A 20,055-nucleotide genomic window follows, 5' to 3' on the forward strand; every position below is an offset into this window, starting at 1 on the left:
CATTCTTCACTTGACACACTATCGCAGATGTGCAGAGCTTTTATTGCACAGCATGCAATTATAGTGAGTGGGAATGATGACTAAAGTGTGAATACTTGATGTATTATTTACTTTCTGTGGGCGGTGGCAATGGGCAGAGCAATATGATTGCTACGGAATGATTTCACACTATTTTTAGTACATGTTTTGATAAAAGTTCAGATTTGATTAAAGATATTTTGAGAATGTATCTCATACCAAACTGTGAAACTCAATGTAACATCCAAATGCCCTAACATATTAGGCAAACACTCACAACGTTGCTTTGATTCACCATTTCTTTGCTCATCAAAAGTCAAAGTAAACTTAAAGGAGTAAAAATAAAATATCAAATCTGATGTAGTGGAGCTAAAAATCTTCTCTTTTATTCAATGCATCTTTCTTCTTTGTCAAAACCTGTCACCTACATTACCCACAATGCAACTTGACCACTAACAGTTCAGTCGCAGAGTTAGGTATGTTATAGAATTGGCTCTCCATATTTGCTGATATCAGCTGAATTCAAATCAGCTATTTATTTGTCACAAACTACATGTGATCCAGAGGTGTGTGTGTGTGTGTGTGTGTGTGTGTGTGTGTGTGTGTGTGTGTGTGTGTGTGTGTGTGTAGTGAACCAGCCCTGTCTCCCAAAAATGACTTTCCCATAGAACGGAACTGCAATTACATTTTGAGAGAAACCTATATTTTCCAGAATTACGTTTGTTTTTGACATGTCATAAATGTGTTTCTCATTAAAGTCTCTGTAACTTGGTGAGGAGGAAACATTGTACTTTTACATAATAATTTATGTAACAGAAACCATGATCTTTCACTAAGCCTAACCAAGTAGTTTTATTGTCAAAACCAAACCATAAACTGATCAAATATAAACTTAGTCTGTTTGATGTCTGGTGGCTCTGAGTGTGCCAGCCATCGCCACTCTTGGCTAATTAAAAAATGGGCAAAGAGGTGGAGTGTGAATCAAGGTTATAATAGTTTTGGATTTTTCATTAGTTTTAGTTTTAATTTCGATGGGAATTTTTGTTTTCAAATTCAGTTAGTTTTAGTTAGTTTTTAGAGTGAGTTTGCTAGTTTTAGTTTAGTTTTTATTTTTTGAAAATGCTTAGTTTTAGTTTAGTTTTTATTAGTTTTAGTGTTAGTTTTAGTTTTTTTGTAATGTGTATGTGTCTTCATTTCCTTTGGTTTATCATCTCAGCCCCAATAAGGTTATTAACTCTTACAGTTCTGGGTGTTTTGAATTTTGGTTCTAGTGTAAACATCCCAGTCTCAGTAAACATATTCACCATGTGTTGCATGTTCAAATAGAAACACTGAATTATGAATGAAAAAAGTTGACAAAGACGAAAACTAAGGACATTTTCACTATAATTTTAGTTAGTTTTAGTTAGTTTTGTAACCACAAAATACAGTTTCAGTTAGTTATCGTTTTTTTAAAAACTCTTGTTTTTATTTTTATTTCAGTTAACGAAAATGTTTTTTCAATTTTAGTTTTCGTTATTTTGTTAGTTTTCCTAATACCAAATGTTTTTTGCCCAAATTTAAATACGCTGTTACCATTTTGAAATAAAAAAAACTAGCCTATTTGATTAAGACTGCAACCATAATCTGGTAGAAAACACATGATGTGAAACATAATTGACAATGCAGTTTTGTTGTATGGAAACATAATTTGTGAGGAGACAGGGTTGCTAATGATTTAAAAAAAATAAATATAGAAGAAAATGTTTTTGTACTCTTCTGTGAATTGACTTTTGCTGTGGGTTGGTTGCAAACTAAAACATTTCCAGGGACTAAAGTTAAAGGTAAAGACTTGTTCTACTCCTCCCTTTGCATAACATCCAAATGATCTTTTTTAGAGTTTATAATTGCAAAAGTTATACTGCATGTGAGCTCAACCAAAGCAGACCCTTGGAGAATTAAAACCACAATGGGAGCTGTCCACGGCAATATCCTGAGATGTTGGGCTCCATGGCCAGCGCGGGGATTCACGCTCACTGAACAAGACTCTCTCTCCATGAGGCTGAGAGGAGAATCTGGACCGAGAAAAGGTTGCTGCATCTAATGACCAGTTTGCCCCTTCAAGTAAATTTCCTGTCTACCCTGCAGTCAAAGCGACTGTGAACCCTTGAGGTTGTTTCTGACCTTCCCTGATAATGCCCCGTGGCACATATATGCTTCTGAAATTGAATCACAACTCCCACAGGCACAAGGGTAAATTGGTGAAACAAACTTTCCTTTCCCATATCTTCTTTTTCGCAAACAGGGTAGAAGAAAGCAGGAAATTTAGTTCAAGATATGGGGCTTTCATTATTTTTAATGCACTGACAGCAGGGAACAGGTTGGAACTAATAGCAAGTCTGTTGCCAGATTGGGAGGTTATTTAAAACTTTGGCCTCTAAAAAAGGATTGTTATTGTGGATTTTGGCAATTAAAAACCATAACGGTGGCATGATATAAAAGTAGTGCCACCTACACTCTCAGAAAAAGGGGTACAATACGAGTCCTTTTTTTGTCCCCCGAGGTACAATCTACACTAATGTACCCCCTAGGGCCAATTATTGGACCTTAAGGTACCCATATTTACCTTTTTGAGGGCCAAAAAGGTACATATGGGTACCCAAGTGGTAAAAGGTACAAATATGTACCCTTCCTTTTACATGCTGGGGTACAATAGACAATCTGTGTTAGGCTCTACAAATGACAGTAGCCTAAATATTAATTATTATTTAAATAATTATTTAGTCTTTCTTCAGCAGTAGGTTAGTTATACTTTTTTAATTTTAAACAATTTTACATTGTTTAGTTAAATGAAAATGAAATGTGAAAATTAAAAAAAAACATTCTGATAAAGTGAAAACTTATTTGTCTTTTGTATAATGTAGATACAAAAAAATATATAAAATTAAATACTGGTACAATACTGTACCCTATAATGGCTAATTTTGTAAAAGGTCCATTTTTGTACTTCAAAATAAGGGTACAAAAAAGTACCTCCTGAGGGTACTGCCCCAGTGACAAGCCATTGTACCCTTAAAGGTACAATTCTGTACTCTATTTTCTGAGAGTGTACAGTTCTTGCTGGTAGGTGGATTCTTTGGTTTGTGGTGGGTAGTGTTTTTCGCGGGTGAGTATTTGGTGTTTATCCCTCGAGCTGTGTTATAGGAATGGAATGGGGCCGGGTCTTCGTATATAATTCAAGGCAGGGACCCAGAGCCCCTTCAGAGAATCAGAGTGAGACAGGGAGTGGGGGGACAAGAGAGAAACCGAGAGCCTGAAAGAGATCTTTTAGTCGCCCGAATCTTCTCCAGCTTTAATTACACTATATTGATCACAGGCAGGAGGGAGGAAGAGCGACTGTCTCCCCCCTCTCAAGCGGAGAGGGGGGAGACAGTTGACCAAATTGCCTGCTGTAGTTACTGTAAAGCATGTAAAAGAAGAAAGGGAGAGCAATTATGCCAAAGTCATACAGTAGATAATTAGAAAATCCTCCCAACGATCCACACTTTCTCTCTCTCCACACCCGTTTAGCCCTGCTGATACAATAAAACAGTAAGGGTGTCAAATTCATTTAAGTCGCCAGGCACTATGCATTGTTCACATCCATCTCACAGCTCCATGCTTGGTTTGATTTGAAATTCTTTGCATCGATTTTTCCTCCCCAGCGCCTTTGGTCCGGTCCTGGCTTGTAATCAACCATAATAGAACGGCCATGCATGACACCTCAGGCTTCCCTCGAACAACTTGAGCTGCATGTTACAGATGCAAAGAGGTCTACTTGTGCAAAGTTGTGCTTCTTCCCTTCCTTTTTCTATCTTTTCTAGGTTGACCTACTTTGGCAAAGAGCTTAGGTTCCTTTCTTTGTTTCTCACACTGTTGTGGCAAGGGCAGAAAATCTGCAAGCTCTCCTACTGTATTTCCCTTCCTCTCACTCCTGATCCAGGGGGATGGCAGCTGAGTCCAGCACAGTGAAATATGCCAGATTCAACCTCACTGCCCCTGCAAAATCGCTCCCGCCGAGTCTCACAGAACTGTATTCCGGGGGTTAAGGAGCTTATGTCTCGTATACGACGCATGGAGAAAAGGGGCTGAGCAGAGATTCGCCATGGGAGGGGGGGAGAAGAAGAGTGAAGCCTCTCTGTGTAGAGTGTATCTCATTATGGCTGAACTGTGTGTTACCTTTAGTAAACAGTGGGGAACATTTCTCATGCGAGCGTCACTCTAAAAGCAGCGGTCTGGTAAACGACAGCGGCCCGATGGCGGCGAGCAGCCATTGCTCAATTCTACGGCCCCACAGGGATGTTTGGAGTTTGGTCATGATTAGTCAGATAGAATAAATAATCTGCGCTTATGACAGCCTCCTTCATTTCAGCGGGTGTTGAATGGATGCCCCGTCCAACTCTTTTGTGTTAGTAAATTCCCTCCAGTTATTTTTGCTGAATGACCTTCTCAATCATGAGAAAAAAGTCAAAAATTCAATTTCTGAGCGAGGCATTCATTATCATAGCCCCTTATGCTCAAGGGTACCTGTCCATTTACAGAGTATTAGAGCCATGTGTAGTATGGCTGTACTCCATTTTAATGGCACATTAAGGAAATCAACAAATTAGAGATTCATTAACTACACTGTAAAAAAACAAACTGTTGTTTTTACGGTAAAAAACTGGCAGCTGTGGTTGCCAGAACTTTACCGTAATAAATATGGTGCCACTTTTTGTAATATTACGGTAAAATGATATTAGCACTATTGATTTCCTGTTTAAGATTGCCATTTTATTCCATATTTTATCATAATAAATAAAAAGTTTTTCCATCAAAAGACACGCTGTTCTGCCATATAATTGACAAGAAAATACTTTATAAATGCCGCATGAATTAAAGATTTTACCATTAAATATTACAGTATATTTCTGTTAGAGATATGGTATTTAGTATATTTAACAGTGAGAAAAAGTATTTTTACAAAAATTAAATGCAAAAATGATGGCTTGTAAATATATATTACAGTATATTTTTGCTACAACCACAGTGCCAGTGTATTTTACAGTGGTAGTAATGTATTAAAAAAAATAAAAATGTAAAAAATACTATTTTGGCTGATGTATACATTTATGGTGTTTCATTGTTACTGAAACTGAATTAACCCATTTATCAATTTACGGTCTTTTACTGTCATGGTTTAGCAGTTTTTCACCATAAAATCCACAGACATTTTTTACAGTGTAGCTTTTTTTTAAATTGTAGACATTTGACAATATTAATGCAACTAATGTCACAGCTGCAAACACATTCTGACAGCTATAGCCAGTTGAGGTCTTTAAATGATTGCCTAATCTTTGCTCTCAGCTGAGAAAACTTTCACATCACCACATCGGTTAGAGCAGCTATTCTCAACCTTGGGGTCGGGACCCCAATTGGGGTCGCGAGATGATTTCTGGGGGTCACCAAATCATTTTGGAAGTCAGCTCTGTCTCCACTGTGTTAAAGTGTTCATGTGTTAATGTGTTTTACTCTTTTGGTCATTTAATGTCTTTTTTTTTGGTCATTTTGTGTGTGCTTTTTGTCATTTTGTGTGTTATTTGGTCATTTTGTGTCTTTTTTTGTGTCTTTTTTGGTCAATTTGTGTCTTTTTTGCTAATTTTGTTTCCTTTTTTGGTCATTTTGTGTCTTTTTTTGTCATTTTAGTCTTTTTTTAAGTCATTTTGTCTTTTTTTGGTCAATTTGTTTCTTTTCTGTGTGATTTTGTGTCTTTTTTTAGTCATTTTGTCTTTTTTTTGGTCATTTTGTTTCTTTTCTGCGTCATTTTATGTCTTTTTTTGGTCATCTTGTGTCTTTTTTTGGTCATTTTGTGTATTTTTTTGGTCATTTTGTGTATTTTTTGGTCATTCTGTGTATTTTTTGGTCATTTTGTTTCTTTTCTGCATCATTTTGTGTCTTTTTTTTGTCATTTTGTGTCTTTTTGTGGTCATTTTGTTTGTTTTTTGGGTGATCTGAACTGTGCGTGTGAGATTCTGTTCAGTGAGTGGGGGTCGCGGACAACATGCATATTAAATTGGGGGGGTTGCGACTCAAAAAGGTTGAGAACTACTGTGTTAGAGCAACTGATGTCTGCTGTGTGTGAGCGCTGAGCACTACTGATGTTTCTATTTGCAGTCATCTTCTAAACTTTGAATTGTTGTGACGTTCTGCCACTCTGCACTTCTGTACTGCAAGCCTCTCATGTGTGAAAAGCAAAACAAGAGTAATTAAATCTTCATTCTTCCTTCACCCCTACAACCATATTCACATCTGTTAAATTGAAAAACCACACAGTGTAAAACAGATCCACTTAAGCCTATGCCCCAGTGACTCTTGTAGTAGCGTCAGGAAGCGGGGGCAGCTTTTGTCGGCCTTTCCTCTAACTATATAACGCCGTCTTGTTTTCATGTTATATGACCCTCTGTGGACTCCGTAAATCAAACACTAATTACAACGTGCAGTGACCTGACGACTGAAATGCTACCTCTGATTTCTTTCACGGGTTAATAGACAGCTGAGTGAATCTGGCGTCCAAAATAGAGTGCTTCAGCAAGCCGTAAGCAGCTAGGTTAATTAAGACATGCTGACAAATAGTGAACTCTGCACATCATTATGGATCCGCTGCCTAATTGGAAAGAATGGTAACGGTAAACGCATTTTTCTTCACTATTGGGTAGCTGAACTGTCGGTGCAATATAACCACTGAAAAACCACTGAGGTAGTCTAAACGTCTTTCTTCAGAGAAATAGTCCACTCATAGCACACTTTGTTGGAGCCCTATGGTTCCCGATTTAGTTCACTGGTGCAAATTTCCTAACAAATTTGGAATTGATCAAATAACCAAAGCAAACTGACATGCACACTTTGGACTTTTGGGGTCCTTCAGTGTCTGAGAACCATCCTAGAAGACATCATTGGCAAAGAGCTAGCACTTTAAATGCTGCTCTGGCTGATACGATAACATCAGAATAGGAATTTGACCTCTCAAGCGTGCTCTGATATCAAAAGTGAAACATAACAGGAAATAACAGGACATTAAAACCTTCGTTACACAACAACACTGAGGCACAAACCTGCAAGATAAAAGAGACAGAGTGTTGTCTGCTACCATTTGGATTTGTCTGTCACCTTGACATTTGTATCTGTTTTTGATACTTGCAAAATAAATCCTGCACAAGGCTGCTATTCGAATCAACCTGCTCGTCAGTTGTTTTTCTTTTTAAAGATTTTCCACAACCAACCTGGTCTCACAGAAATCCGCGGAATAGCCACGGAATCGCTCAAATTTCCGTGAAACTGACACGGATTTCGCTACAATGCAAGTTAATGACAGTCATATCCCGTGGCTATTCCAACATACAAAGTGATTATGTACATTCACTGAGTGAATATTTAGAAAATAAAACATATATTTCTCGCTAGAAATGTGATCAAAATCCATTTTTATGCAGAAACTAAGTCAAAATATTTATTTTTTTCACTAAAAATGAGAGAACTGTCCGCTGGGACCTTGAAAGTCACGTGACTTGGAACAAACCAATAGGAACAAATATCCATGGAATAGCCATGGGATATGACTGTCATTAACTTGCATTGTAGCGAAATCCGTGTCAGTTTCACGGAAATCTGAGCGATTCCGTGGCTATTCCACGGATTTTGAGTTAAGCGAAATCCGTGGCTATTTCACGGATTTCTGTGAGACCAGGTTCTCCACAACACTTTGCAAATGGCATGTTTACAGAAATTTTCAGGACTTACCTGCCCTGGACTTTGATGTCCGAAATGGCATAGAAGTATCTGGACAGGTTGTTCTCGTCCACCATGGTAGCTCCCGTCGCCGGCCGAAGCAGACGGACTCTCAGGTCTGTGATGGTGAAGAAGTCCCGCAGGTTCTTGGTCGTGTCCAGCTGGCCATAAAGAGAGGCCATGTTGTGGAGGCGGGGCCCAGCAAACAGCGCAAACCGGTCTTTGATCTCAAATCGCACTGTTTTGTCATACTTCCACACATAACCTCGTGAGTAGTCCTCAGTGCAGATGATGTCCAGCAGGGTATGCTGAGTCAGGTCCTGCACCGTCTTGGGCTCCATGGTGAAGGCGTCCAGGCAGTCGGTGGCGTAGAACTGGTACGGCTGCCAGCTTCGTCCATAATCCAAAGACTTCTCTAGGACCATCTGCTCGGGCCGGCCGGACTCGAAGGTGAGGACGATGTCATCGGTCAGCTCGATGGTCTTGTTCCAAGAGAGCGTGATGTTGACCAGGAGGGCTTTTGGGTACTTCTTCCAAGACGTGGACTGCCAGAAGGTTGTGGGGTTGCGGCCCTCAATGTCAAACATGAGCTCCGGAGGGTGGGCGAGCTCCTCTGTGGTGGCGTCACATTCATTATTACACATGTAGGGGTTCTCCTGCAGAGAGAGAGCAGAGAAGACAAAGTAATGAAAGGTTGTTAGTCTTGGTGAGTAATACCCAGGGGTGGTTCTACACAGGGGCCTCCAGGGGCCACTGCCCCTGTGAAGAAGCCTTTGGCCCCTGCTGTGGCCCCTGTGTCAAATTAACAATAAAATGATCAATTTATAACAATGAACAATGGAACAATTCTAACCTTTTTTTTGTTCAAACAATATCTCATTGTACCCAAAAGAAACCCAGAATGTGTACATTGTATAATAGTTTAAATCTATGGAGTCTGATACATTTGTGTCTTTTTTGTGTCTCTTTTTGGTAATTTTGTGTTTGTTGTTGTGTCATTTTTAGTTATTTTGTGTCTTTTTTTTGTCATTTTGTGTCTTTTTTTGTCAATGGTGTCATCTATGTGTCTTTTTTTTGGTCATTTTGTGTCTTTTTTGGTCATTTTGTGTCTTTTTCAAGACATTCAAAGATTTTGAATGCTTAAATATCATCTTTGCCATTTTTTCATGTGCTAATGTGCCCCTCTGATTAAACACTGGCCCCTCCTTGGCCCCCACAGTAAAATTGGTCTAGAACCGCCACTGGTAATACCAAACCAGGTCGTTTTCAGACACGAGTATGATGAGAACTCATTGTGAGCATGGCGTTGCATCTCTTGCACATCACCACGTCATTAGGCGGGACGTTTACATACATACATTCCTCCATTTTCATTGTGTGTCTGTATTTGCTGCAGTTAAATGAACAGTGATTAATCATCTAAACAATTATAAATGTAGAGTTGGTAACACTTTACAATAACCATCATTTATAAATGGTAAACAGATAGTTTATTAATGTTTAATCATCATTTATAAACCGTATATAGGCCATTTAGAATGGTAAATACATAATTTATTAATGTTTAACTAACTAAATCATTTATAAATGACAAATAGATGGGATATTCATGTAAGTTTATAGTTACTTTACCATTAACAAACAATTAAATTGTAATTAATAATTCATTAATAGTTTTAGTTGCACTCATTATAACATTTTAACACAATATTAAGTATGTTAATGATTTTAAAATTATTCATATACCTTTAAGAAATTGGTTGAAAACATTTAATGATTAAATATGTAATAAATGGTTAATAATTGGTCTATAACCCATCTATAAACATTACTTAGTTGGTTATTGTAAAGTGTTACCGTAGAGTTTAATACATGCTGCTCTGCTGTACCTTTAGTTATCCATATGAATTAAAAAACAAGTCACCTGAACTTCATCCACTGAGAAGTTCTTACTTTTACGCAAATGCTCACATTTTTATGATTTATTACTCAACTTGGCAAACACGCCATGCTGCATTGATTCCTTTCCCCCCCATTCACATGTTTTTTCTCATGATGGCTGTATATAGATGACAAAAGGTGTTTTATCTTGATTCAACCTTTATAGTCTAGACGGAATTGTCGAAAAAAGTGAAAGTGAGGAGCATTTATGGGTACAAGTCAGGAACTGGCCTACTTCACTTATTTCAAGGGTGCTGAATCCAAAAAAAAATGGTTCCCAAGCGAAATTTTCCATTTTTGACTCTCATTTGCATATCAAAATGGCCAAATTGCCCATCTTGCTCAGTCAGTTTTTTGTAAGTAGCCAATCAAAGATGAGGAAATTAAGTTTCTGGATCTATAGTCTAGAGTCAGAGCAAGGATATAGTGGAGGCTCAGTGTCTTTTTTTATGTATATATATATATATATATATATATATATATATGCAAAATACCAACTTTTAAGGTGAAATTAAGCATTATTTGTGTCATTTTTTAAGACCGACATAAATATCCAATCAATATCACTTTTAAATGTTTACGCAAATGCTCACATTTTTATGATTTATTACTCAACTTGGCAAACACGCCATGCTACATTGATTCCCTTTCCCCCCATTCACATGTTTTTTCTCATGATGGCTGTATATAGATGACAAAAGGTGTTTTATCTTGATTCAACCTTTACCTGAACAAGTAATGAAAGGTTGTTAGTCTGGGTGAGTAAAACCAAACCAGGTCGTTTTCAGACTGAGTATGATGAGAACTCATTGTGAGCATGGTGTTGCATCTCTTGCACATCACCACGTCATTAGACGAGACGTTTAGGGATTTTTAAAGCCCTAAGCTGAATCACAATGAGGGTATCATGTGCATACACATGCTCTGCTGCTCTAGTGTGCAGTCATATATGAATATTTGAAGCCACGTAGCTTTATGTTGCACATTCATCTTTTAAGAGTCTCTGCTAACTCTTGTCATTACAGCGCATTTACTTCCTCTCTGTTGCTTTGTTACATCATGTCACTACAAATGTCACATCATTCCCAGTCCGGAAATTAAGATGTATGCTTCCTCCTGCTCTCCAATGTTGGAATCACAAGAACAGAGTGTTGTATGTGTCAAGAGGCCCAGAGGAACAAGAACACATTCATAAACTGACTTGATAAAATGAATAGCACTGAAAACAGACAACACTGTCTCCTTTCACACAGATTTTTCCAGAGTGAGCTCATTGGCTCTGCACATATCGGTAACACTTTACAATAACCATCATTTATAAACGGTAAACAGATAGTTTATTAATGTTTAATCATCATTTCTAAACTGTTTATAGACCATTTAGAATGGTAAATACATAATTTATTAATGCTTAACTAACTTAATCAAGTATAAATGGCATATAGATGTATATTAATTTATAAACATGTCTATTAATGTAAGTTTATAGTTACTTTACTATTAACAAACAATTAAATTATAATAAATTGTTTATAAATAGTTTTAGTTGCACCCATTTTAATATTTTTAACTCCATATTAAGTATGTTAATGATTTTGAAATGATTCATACACCTTTAAGAAATTGGTTGAAAACATTTAACGATTAAATATGTAAAGCACTTTGTAAATGGTTAATAATTGGTTTATAAACCATCTATAAACATTATTTAGTTGGTTATTGTAAAGTGTTACCCACATATCTTTAAGTATCTTGGGTTGCTTTTGTATCTTGTATCTTATATATTACATTTCTCCAACTTGATTCATTAACACTCAGCAAAATTCACTCTTCAAACAGACGAGGACACTTAATGTACAGATTTGCCTCAAAAAAATAACCATACTGCACTTATGTAACCTGCATTCTCTCGCCAACTGGCCATCACTCCAACCCAGGTAAAAAAATAAATTATATCATTGGCAAAATCCCTCCATATCTACTCACTCTCTCAAAAACCATATTTAATGTGGTAGTAAAGTTGTAGAATGGTCTGCCCTTCAGTCTGCCCTTTATTTGGTCACCACTTATTCCACTTTGCTGCTTCTGATGTCTGAAACAAGTTGCAAAAGTTGCTAAAACTCCACACCTTCATTCTGTTACCCTCCTTTAATAACTCATTACAGGTGATAGTTTTGGATCACTGCACCTGCTGTTAAAGCTGCTGATCTGGGACCAGCTAGACAGGAACAAAGTAACTCTACTTGAGTATTACTTTTTTTCTGGAAACTTCTGACTTTTACTCAACTAAATTTGTAGGACAAATAATTGACTTTTGACTCCACTAATGTTTCCAAACTACTTATTACAGCTTTGACAGGCCATGCATGTTACTATATGGAGTTATGTTGTTCAAATGCATTCTGGCAACATTACAAAAAAAGAAAAAAAGTACTGGTAACACTTTACAATAACCAACTAATTATTAACCATTTACAAAGTGCTTTACATATTTAATCGTTAAATGTTTTCAACCAATTTCTTAAAGGTATATGAATCATTTCAAAATCATTAACATACTTAATATGGAGTTAAAAATATTAAAATGGGTGCAACTAAAACCATTTATAAACAATTAATTATAATTTAATTGTTTGTTAATGGTAAAGTAACTATAAACTTACATTAATAGACATGTTTATAAATTAATATACATCTATTTGCCATTTATACATGATTAAGTTAGTTAAATGTTAATAAATTATGTATTTACCATTCTAAATGGTCTATAAACAGTTTATAAATGATGATTAAACATTAATAAACTATCTGTTTACCGTTTATAAACGATGGTTATTGTAAAGTGTTACCAAAGTACTTTTATATTCTAAAGCATTTCTAGAAGAAGATACTCCAGGACTTAAAAAAAATGGACTGAATGAATTTCACTTGGAGTAGTATTTGACAAGGAGTATTTATACTTTGACTTGAAGTACTGAAGTTATGTACTTTGTCCACCACTTCAATTGTAATGATTTTATTTTGTGTAATGTTGTTTATTGCACTAGTTCCAGCTATGTTTCACATCTTCTATCCACTTGCCTCTTAGCCAGGTTGTCATTGAAGATGACTGGTCCTCATTTGCCCTGTCTGGTTATATAAAGGTCAAACTAAATAAATAAATACATAACTTTATTCCTGTCTCTTTGTATCCCTCGTGTCTGAATTTGACTTGTGGTTTTTTGGAGTTACTCGGCAAGCTTTAAATTCATCATGTTCCTCGCTTGAAAGAGGTCTTTCCAAAAACATTTGTCCGATTTACCACAAATCATTACGGGGCGATGTTCTCTCCTTGCTCCCTGGGGGCTCCATCTAGCTGTCAGGGGGAGGAGGCGCTCCTCCAAGAGGACCTTTCAAGTGCTACAAGCTCCAATTTATCAGGACAAGATAATCCACTACTTGATTAGGTGGGAGATGTCACCCTGTGTGTGTGTGTGTGTCGCAGTGAGTGTGGCGATGTGGTGAGGACACAGGCTCCTGATGTAAGACAGTCTAATGAAGCGTTGAGGCAGAGATTGAGTAAGTTAAAGGGAGAAACAGCTCTATTCGGCTAATAAGCCTTGCAAGTTCTCCCTAGTCCTCCAAGGCAAGGTGACAATGAAACAGGGCCCTGTCAGGCCTTCTGACTGGTGGAGGGCCCCATTAATATCCTGTCTGGACCGTCCCCTACAGGCTTCTCCCGGCACTGGACCTCGTGGCCGGGAGGAGGCAGACTGGCAGTGGAAAATTCCATTCGGGTTTTAGTGTACCGTCTCATGGTGGGAGGTTAGGTGTGCCATTAACTGCAGCATCTGGTGCACCGTGTATCCTCAGACAGATGTGTAATAAGTCATATGCGACAGTTATGCCTGCTTAGGGGGTGAGCACAGTCTCTAAAAAACACACTTGGCATGCAGGACGGCTGACTGTGTTGCTGTGGCTTGTTGGAAATGTGCATTCATCGAGGGAGACCTAAAACTGTTATTCAATGACAGCGGAGCGCTCTGCAAGGAGCTCAGGAGTAGGCTTAGGAGGAGAAGCTTCTCTTTTACTGCCCCATTAATACTAGTAATTATACTGTATTTCTACTGTATTATACTAACTGGACAACAGAAGAAGGACCCGAACTCACATACGCCTTTTCTGATTAGCACCCTGTGGTACCCTTATACACTGTAAAAAAAAAAAATCTGTTTAATTCATGTTAAAATACTGGCAGCTGTGGTTGCCAGAACTTCACTGTAAAAAATACAGTGAGCGTATGTAAATGTAAATATCAGCAAAAACTGTAATTTATACTGTATAATCCCATTACTTTTAGGATAATTGTGTCATCATGGTGTTTCTCCATTAATTTTACATGATTTAAAACAATGTTTTACAGCAAAACTGTGTGTTTTCTACAGTTTATGACAGTAGAATTTAAAGTTTTATACTATTCTTTGTTTTACAGTAATTAAAAGTATCTACTACGGTGATATACAATGTTTAATTTACGACCTCTTTCTGAAGCAATTTGACAGTGTTTTACTTTAATTTCTACAAACATTTTTTACAGTGTATGCTTGACACGTAGTGTTTAGAGACATCTGTGTTTTAATTAAATCTTTGCTTGAATTCAAGTTCAGTTACACAATACTCCATTTTTACACTGAAGAAATATCTCTATGCTCTTATAGGCTGCGTGCTGACTTTTCTACTGATATTGTGACAGTATTTAGGTTAATTTACCTAGCTAATGTCCACCACAGTTAATAAAAAGGACATGCATATATGACAACATTACCACATAATATCCTGCCATGAAAGGTCCAGCTTTAGTCTTAACCTCCTGGGACCCTGCGTCCTCATATGTGGACATTTAATTTTAGGTTTGCTGGACCTTATACTTAATTTTGCTTAACTATGAGCTGTTGTCCTCAGTAGTCAGTACATTAATCAGTATAAAAATCAAATGGCAGCATCTTGGTAAAGTCAATCAGCAGCTTATCCCCAGAAAAAAAGTGGACCAGGTACAAAAACTGATCAGATTTTATGGTTAAAACTTGTTTATTTGTGCTTAATATGGTTTGTAGTCTGACTATTTTTTAACAATAGCAAAAAGCTACGACACTGCTAGTCAGGAAGTACTCATTTGAGAACGAATAGACTTTTACTGTCGTTCTTGTGAGGGTGTAAATGTAAGGGAATAAACAGTTTTAAACACTAGTGAATTAATTGTGTTATACAGTAAAATTAACCCTTTTTTCCCCAAAAACTACTTCCTGTTCAAAGACAATGCCTAGTTTGTGTACTTATCAGGTCCTACTGATCCAAAATATCTAGGAGAAACTAACAATATATACAAAACAAAAGCTTGGGTCTCAGGAGGTTATAGAGAAAAAATAAGCAACACTCAAAGGGATTTCTTTATGTGATATGAGCAGTTGTATCAGGTCAGAAGTCAAGTTTTCTCTTCCTTTATGACTAAATCAGGCAGATACAGTGATCAGCTATTACTGAAACACCCACACACACACACACACACTCACAAACTGCCAGCACATCTCTGTAATCAGACAAAGATGTCTCCCTATCGATCCTTGTGGCCGAGCAGCTGAAAATCTGCTGCGTGTAGCACCTGGCAACCCCGGCCAGTGGTCCAGCTCCCCAAACACACAGGTTAAAAACCTTTCATTACTGTCTCCTCCGCTTCTCGCCTGACGACAAAATACTGCCTTTATGAAGATCAATAACCTCACCGGTCAGAAGAGAAAGGAGATAAAATGCTGAGTGCGGCCTCATGAAAATCAATGGCAGATTTCTGTGTTTTACTGTAGGGCAGCGCTGAGGGCTCCGTTAGCCGATTAATGGTTTGGCACACATTAAAATAATTGACAGCGCCCTGCATGGCAACGCAACATTTCTGTAATTACAAAAGATGTTTCTATTAATCCCAGAGTGATGATAAGTGGCCAGGATGTGGGACACACATCCCAGATATTACAAAACCAGTGCTGAGGTTGCTGGAGCAGACACACTGTAAAAAATGTCTGTAGATTTTACGGTGAAAAACTGCTAAACCATGACAGTAAAAGACCGTAAAATGATCAATGGGTTAATTCAGTTTCAGTCACAATGAAACACAGTGTATGTATATATCAGCCAAAACAGTATTTTTTATAATTCAAAAAAACAAAAACAAAAACATTACTCCACTGTAAAATACACTGGCACCATGTTCATAGCAAAAATATACTGTAATATATATATATATATATATATATATATATATATACACACAAGCCATCATTTTTGCATTTATTTTTTGTAAAAATACTTTTTCTCACTGTTAAATGTACTTAACACCATATCTCTAACAGAAATATACTGTAATATTTAATGGTAAAATCTTTAATTTATGAGGCATTTATAAAGTATTTTCTGGTCAATTATATGGCAGAACAGCGTTTATTTTGATGGAAAAACGTTTTATTTTTTACGGTAAAATATGGAATAAAAGGGCAATCTTGAACGTGAAATCAACAGTGCTTTACCGTAATGTTACAAAAAGTTGCACCACATTTATTACGGTAAAGTTGAGGCATCGACAGCTGCCGGTTTTTTACCGTAAAAACAACAGTTTTTTTTACAGTGCAGGTCACGCTAAATTGGTGCTAATAGAGACGTCGTGGACCCAAAACACAGCCACTTAATCCCATTATTACCATTGTGATGCTGTGAGCACATGTTTGTGTGTGTGTGTGTGCAGGTGGGTGTTCATGTATACCAGCGGTTCCCAAACTTTTTTAGCCGTGCACCCCCTTCTATGTTCCAATCCCCCACACCTTCAAAAAAACAAAATGCAATAAGAGTTTTTATAGCCAAATTAAAGGTGGAGGATGATGACAGGCTCAGGATCAGAAAATGTTATAATATTTTGAGCTGCGTTGAACAAAAATTGCAGCAAATTTAAATGAGCGTGGAGTGAACACAACCCAGTCATCATAACACAGGTTGGAAAAATGATACAAGAACAAGAAGATAACTTCTTCTACGCTTCATTATAAGATCAAAAACAACCAAAAATAGATGCAAAAATGACCAAAGATGACACAAAATTATCAAAATAGACACAAATTGACCAAAAATACAAATACCAAACAACCAAAAAATAGATGCAAAAATGACCAAAGATGACACAAAATTATCAAAATAGACACAAAATGACCAAAAATACATGTAAAAATGACCAAACAACCAAAAAATAGATGCAAAAATGACCAGAGATGACACAAAATTATCAAAATAGACACAAATTGACCAAAAATACATGTAAAAATGACCAAACAACCAAAAAATAGATGCAAAAATGACCAAAGATGACACAAAATTATCAAAATAGACACAAATTGACCAAAAATACAAATGCCAAACAACCAAAAAATAGATGCAAAAATGACACAAAATTGAAAAGCCTGTATTTATTAATTAATTAATAACACGTCTTTATTGTGTGGGGGGAAAAAAATGTAATTGTGTCATTATCAGACCGCCATTACATTTTTCATCTTGCGCACCCCCTAGCAGCAGCTCACGCACCCCCAGGGGTCCACGCACCACACTTTGGGAATCCCTGATGTATAGCAACATGTACATGGCTGTGGGTGGATTTTTCACAACATCATCAGGAAACTGCTGCTCTAAATTCCTTCGGTGTTGTCCCCATTATTGTCAAACTGTTCAGGCTAATTTTACCAGCCGATGAGAGGAATAAAAATCAACAATGAAGCAATGTGGAGGATAATAAATGAGACTAATTCCATTCAGCTGCGCTCCACAGACCAGCACTATTTGTAGCGTTTAGGTCACAGGGAAGTGGTTTCCCCTTGTTTTGCCTGCCGAGGCTTATAGACATGTTGCAGATAGAACTACTTGCCTTTATAGCACTTGTCTGAAGCAATTTAACTCTAAAAAACAAGGAAATCTCTTGCTGTTTGTTTCTCTTCAGAGAGAAGAACACAAGTGTGTTTGGTTTATACTGGAAGTCAGTTTAAAATGGGAAAATGTTATATTTTCTAACTTAATTTCTATTGGCAATGCAATTGATGTGACTTCTAATCATCCAATTGATTTAATACTAGCATATGATCATATGATTAATTATGAAATATATTTCCACGTTTTAATCTCTCTCTCTCTCTCTCTCTCTCTCACACACACACACACACACACACATATATTCACACTCATATTGACCTGGCACTATTCATATGATCCTTGACAGTTTGGCATATTTATAAAAAATGAAGGAAACTCAGAAAAAATGTCAGAAAAAAACAATTATTGGGGACATTTCTGTGATTTTAGGATAAAATAATAAAAATACAAATGTCCAAAATTAGTTTTTGATGATGTGAAGTCGTGCAGGATATGTTAGAGATAAAGGTAATAAACACATTGGCTTGTTATATTAAAAAAAGTAATATTAATGCTTTTCCTTTTACTCCCTGCCAACAGTAATTCATTACACTACTTGATACATTACTTCTCCTTTACAGCCCACAAAATTGGTCATTGCATCCAGTTATAAAAAAAGCTCTCTGCTGCAGGAATATATATATATATAATATTATATATATAATAGCACTTTATCTTGGTTCATGTCACTGATTGGTCAATCAAGGTACGGAAACGACAACTTGTGTTGTGATGTACACACAAATACACTGTTTTTTTTAATAATTGCTGAACTGAACTGTGTTGGTTTGTTTTAGAAAAATACTAGATGTTCTATGATTCATTTTGATGTATATGTTGAAGGAGTTTTAAAAATCCCAGCTGCCACACCAGGTTCCTATCTCCCTACTTCTGATGCATCCTCCTCTTCAGTGTTTCCTGGAGTGAAAGCCGGTAACTAGTGATGCGTGAGTTGACCCAACAGCAACCCCAGTTGGGCAACGAAATCTCACAGAAACTTTGCATGCAACAGTCACCTTCTCCTCCCCTCGGTCTCTTTCTGTTTCTTTCTCTCTCTCAGTGCTGTGGAGCTCAGTTCAGCACTGACTACAGAACATAGCTATTATTTCTCAAAGATGTGTATTAAATGAAATGACTAGCTGGTGAAATCAAAGGCCTATGTTGCAAACAGAATGGGCATTTTTATCTTGTTGCAATCTAAAATGATATAGATCTGACACTGCATGCACCATGTTTTCTTCCCGCCGGAAGAAGAATCATCTTCAGGTAGAATAAATATCTGTTTCCATTGCATTATTCATTCTCTTGAGCAGCTATTCTCAACCTTTTTCAGTAGCGACCCTCAATTTAACATGCATGTTGTCCGTGACCCCCGCTCACTGAACACAATCTCACACGCACAGTTCAGATCACCCAAAAAAGAAACAAAATGACCAAAAAAGGAAACAAAATGACCAAAAAAGACACAAAATGACAAAAAAAAAGACACAAAATGACAAAAAAGACACAAAATGACCCCAAAAAGAAACAAAATTACCAAAAAAGACACAAAATTACTAAAAAAACAGACACACAATTACCAAAAAAGACACAAATTGACCAGAAAATTATCAAAAAAAGACACAAAATGACAAAAAAAGACACAAAATGACAAAAAAAAACACAAAATGATAAAAAAAAAGACATTAAATGACCAAAAAGACTAAAACACATTAACACATGAACACTTTAACACAGTGGAGACAGAGCTGACTTCCAAAATGATTTGGCGACCCCCAGAAATCATCTCGCGACCCCAATTGGGGTCCCGACCCCAAGGTTGAGAACTACTGCTCTTGAGAACAATGTACTCAGGTTTTTTAAAGAGATGCATTCCTCCATCTTTCATTGTGTGTCTGTATTTGCTACAGTTAAATGAACAGTGATTAATCATCTAAACAATTATAAATGTAGAGTTTAATACATGCTGCTCTGCTGTTCCTTTAGTTATCCATATGAATTAAAAAACAAGTCACCTGAACTTCATCCACTGAGAAGTTCTTACTTTTACGCAAATGCTCACATTTTTATGATTTATTACTCAACTTGGCAAACACGCCATGCTGCATTGATTCCCTTTCCCCCCATTCACATGTTTTTTCTCCTGATGGCTGTATATAGATGACAAAAGGTGTTTTATCTTGATTCAACCTTTATAGTCTAGACGGAATTGTCCAGAAAGTGAAAGTGAGGAGCATTTATGGGTACAAGTCAGGAACCGGCCTACTTTACTTATTTCAAGGGTGCTGAATCCAAAAAAAAATGGTTCCCAAGCGAAATTTTCAGTTTTTGACTCTC

At 36.9% G+C, this 20,055-nt stretch overlaps 1 protein-coding gene across 6 annotated transcripts in view; it reads right to left on the minus strand.

The window, feature by feature from the left end:
• Positions 1 to 20,055, minus strand: part of ntng1a (netrin g1a) — a 204,991-nt gene that overhangs the window by 103,434 nt on the left and 81,502 nt on the right. For all 6 annotated transcript variants that reach the window (XM_059327481.1, XM_059327483.1, XM_059327477.1 and 3 more), the window contains exon 3: positions 7,813 to 8,456. In XM_059327481.1, the coding sequence (XP_059183464.1) occupies positions 7,813 to 8,456 (644 nt within the window). The remainder of the gene's footprint in view (positions 1 to 7,812; positions 8,457 to 20,055) is intronic.

Source organism: Centropristis striata, chromosome 23 (genome assembly GCF_030273125.1).
Source record: "Centropristis striata isolate RG_2023a ecotype Rhode Island chromosome 23, C.striata_1.0, whole genome shotgun sequence".
Taxonomy (NCBI): domain Eukaryota; kingdom Metazoa; phylum Chordata; class Actinopteri; order Perciformes; family Serranidae; genus Centropristis; species Centropristis striata.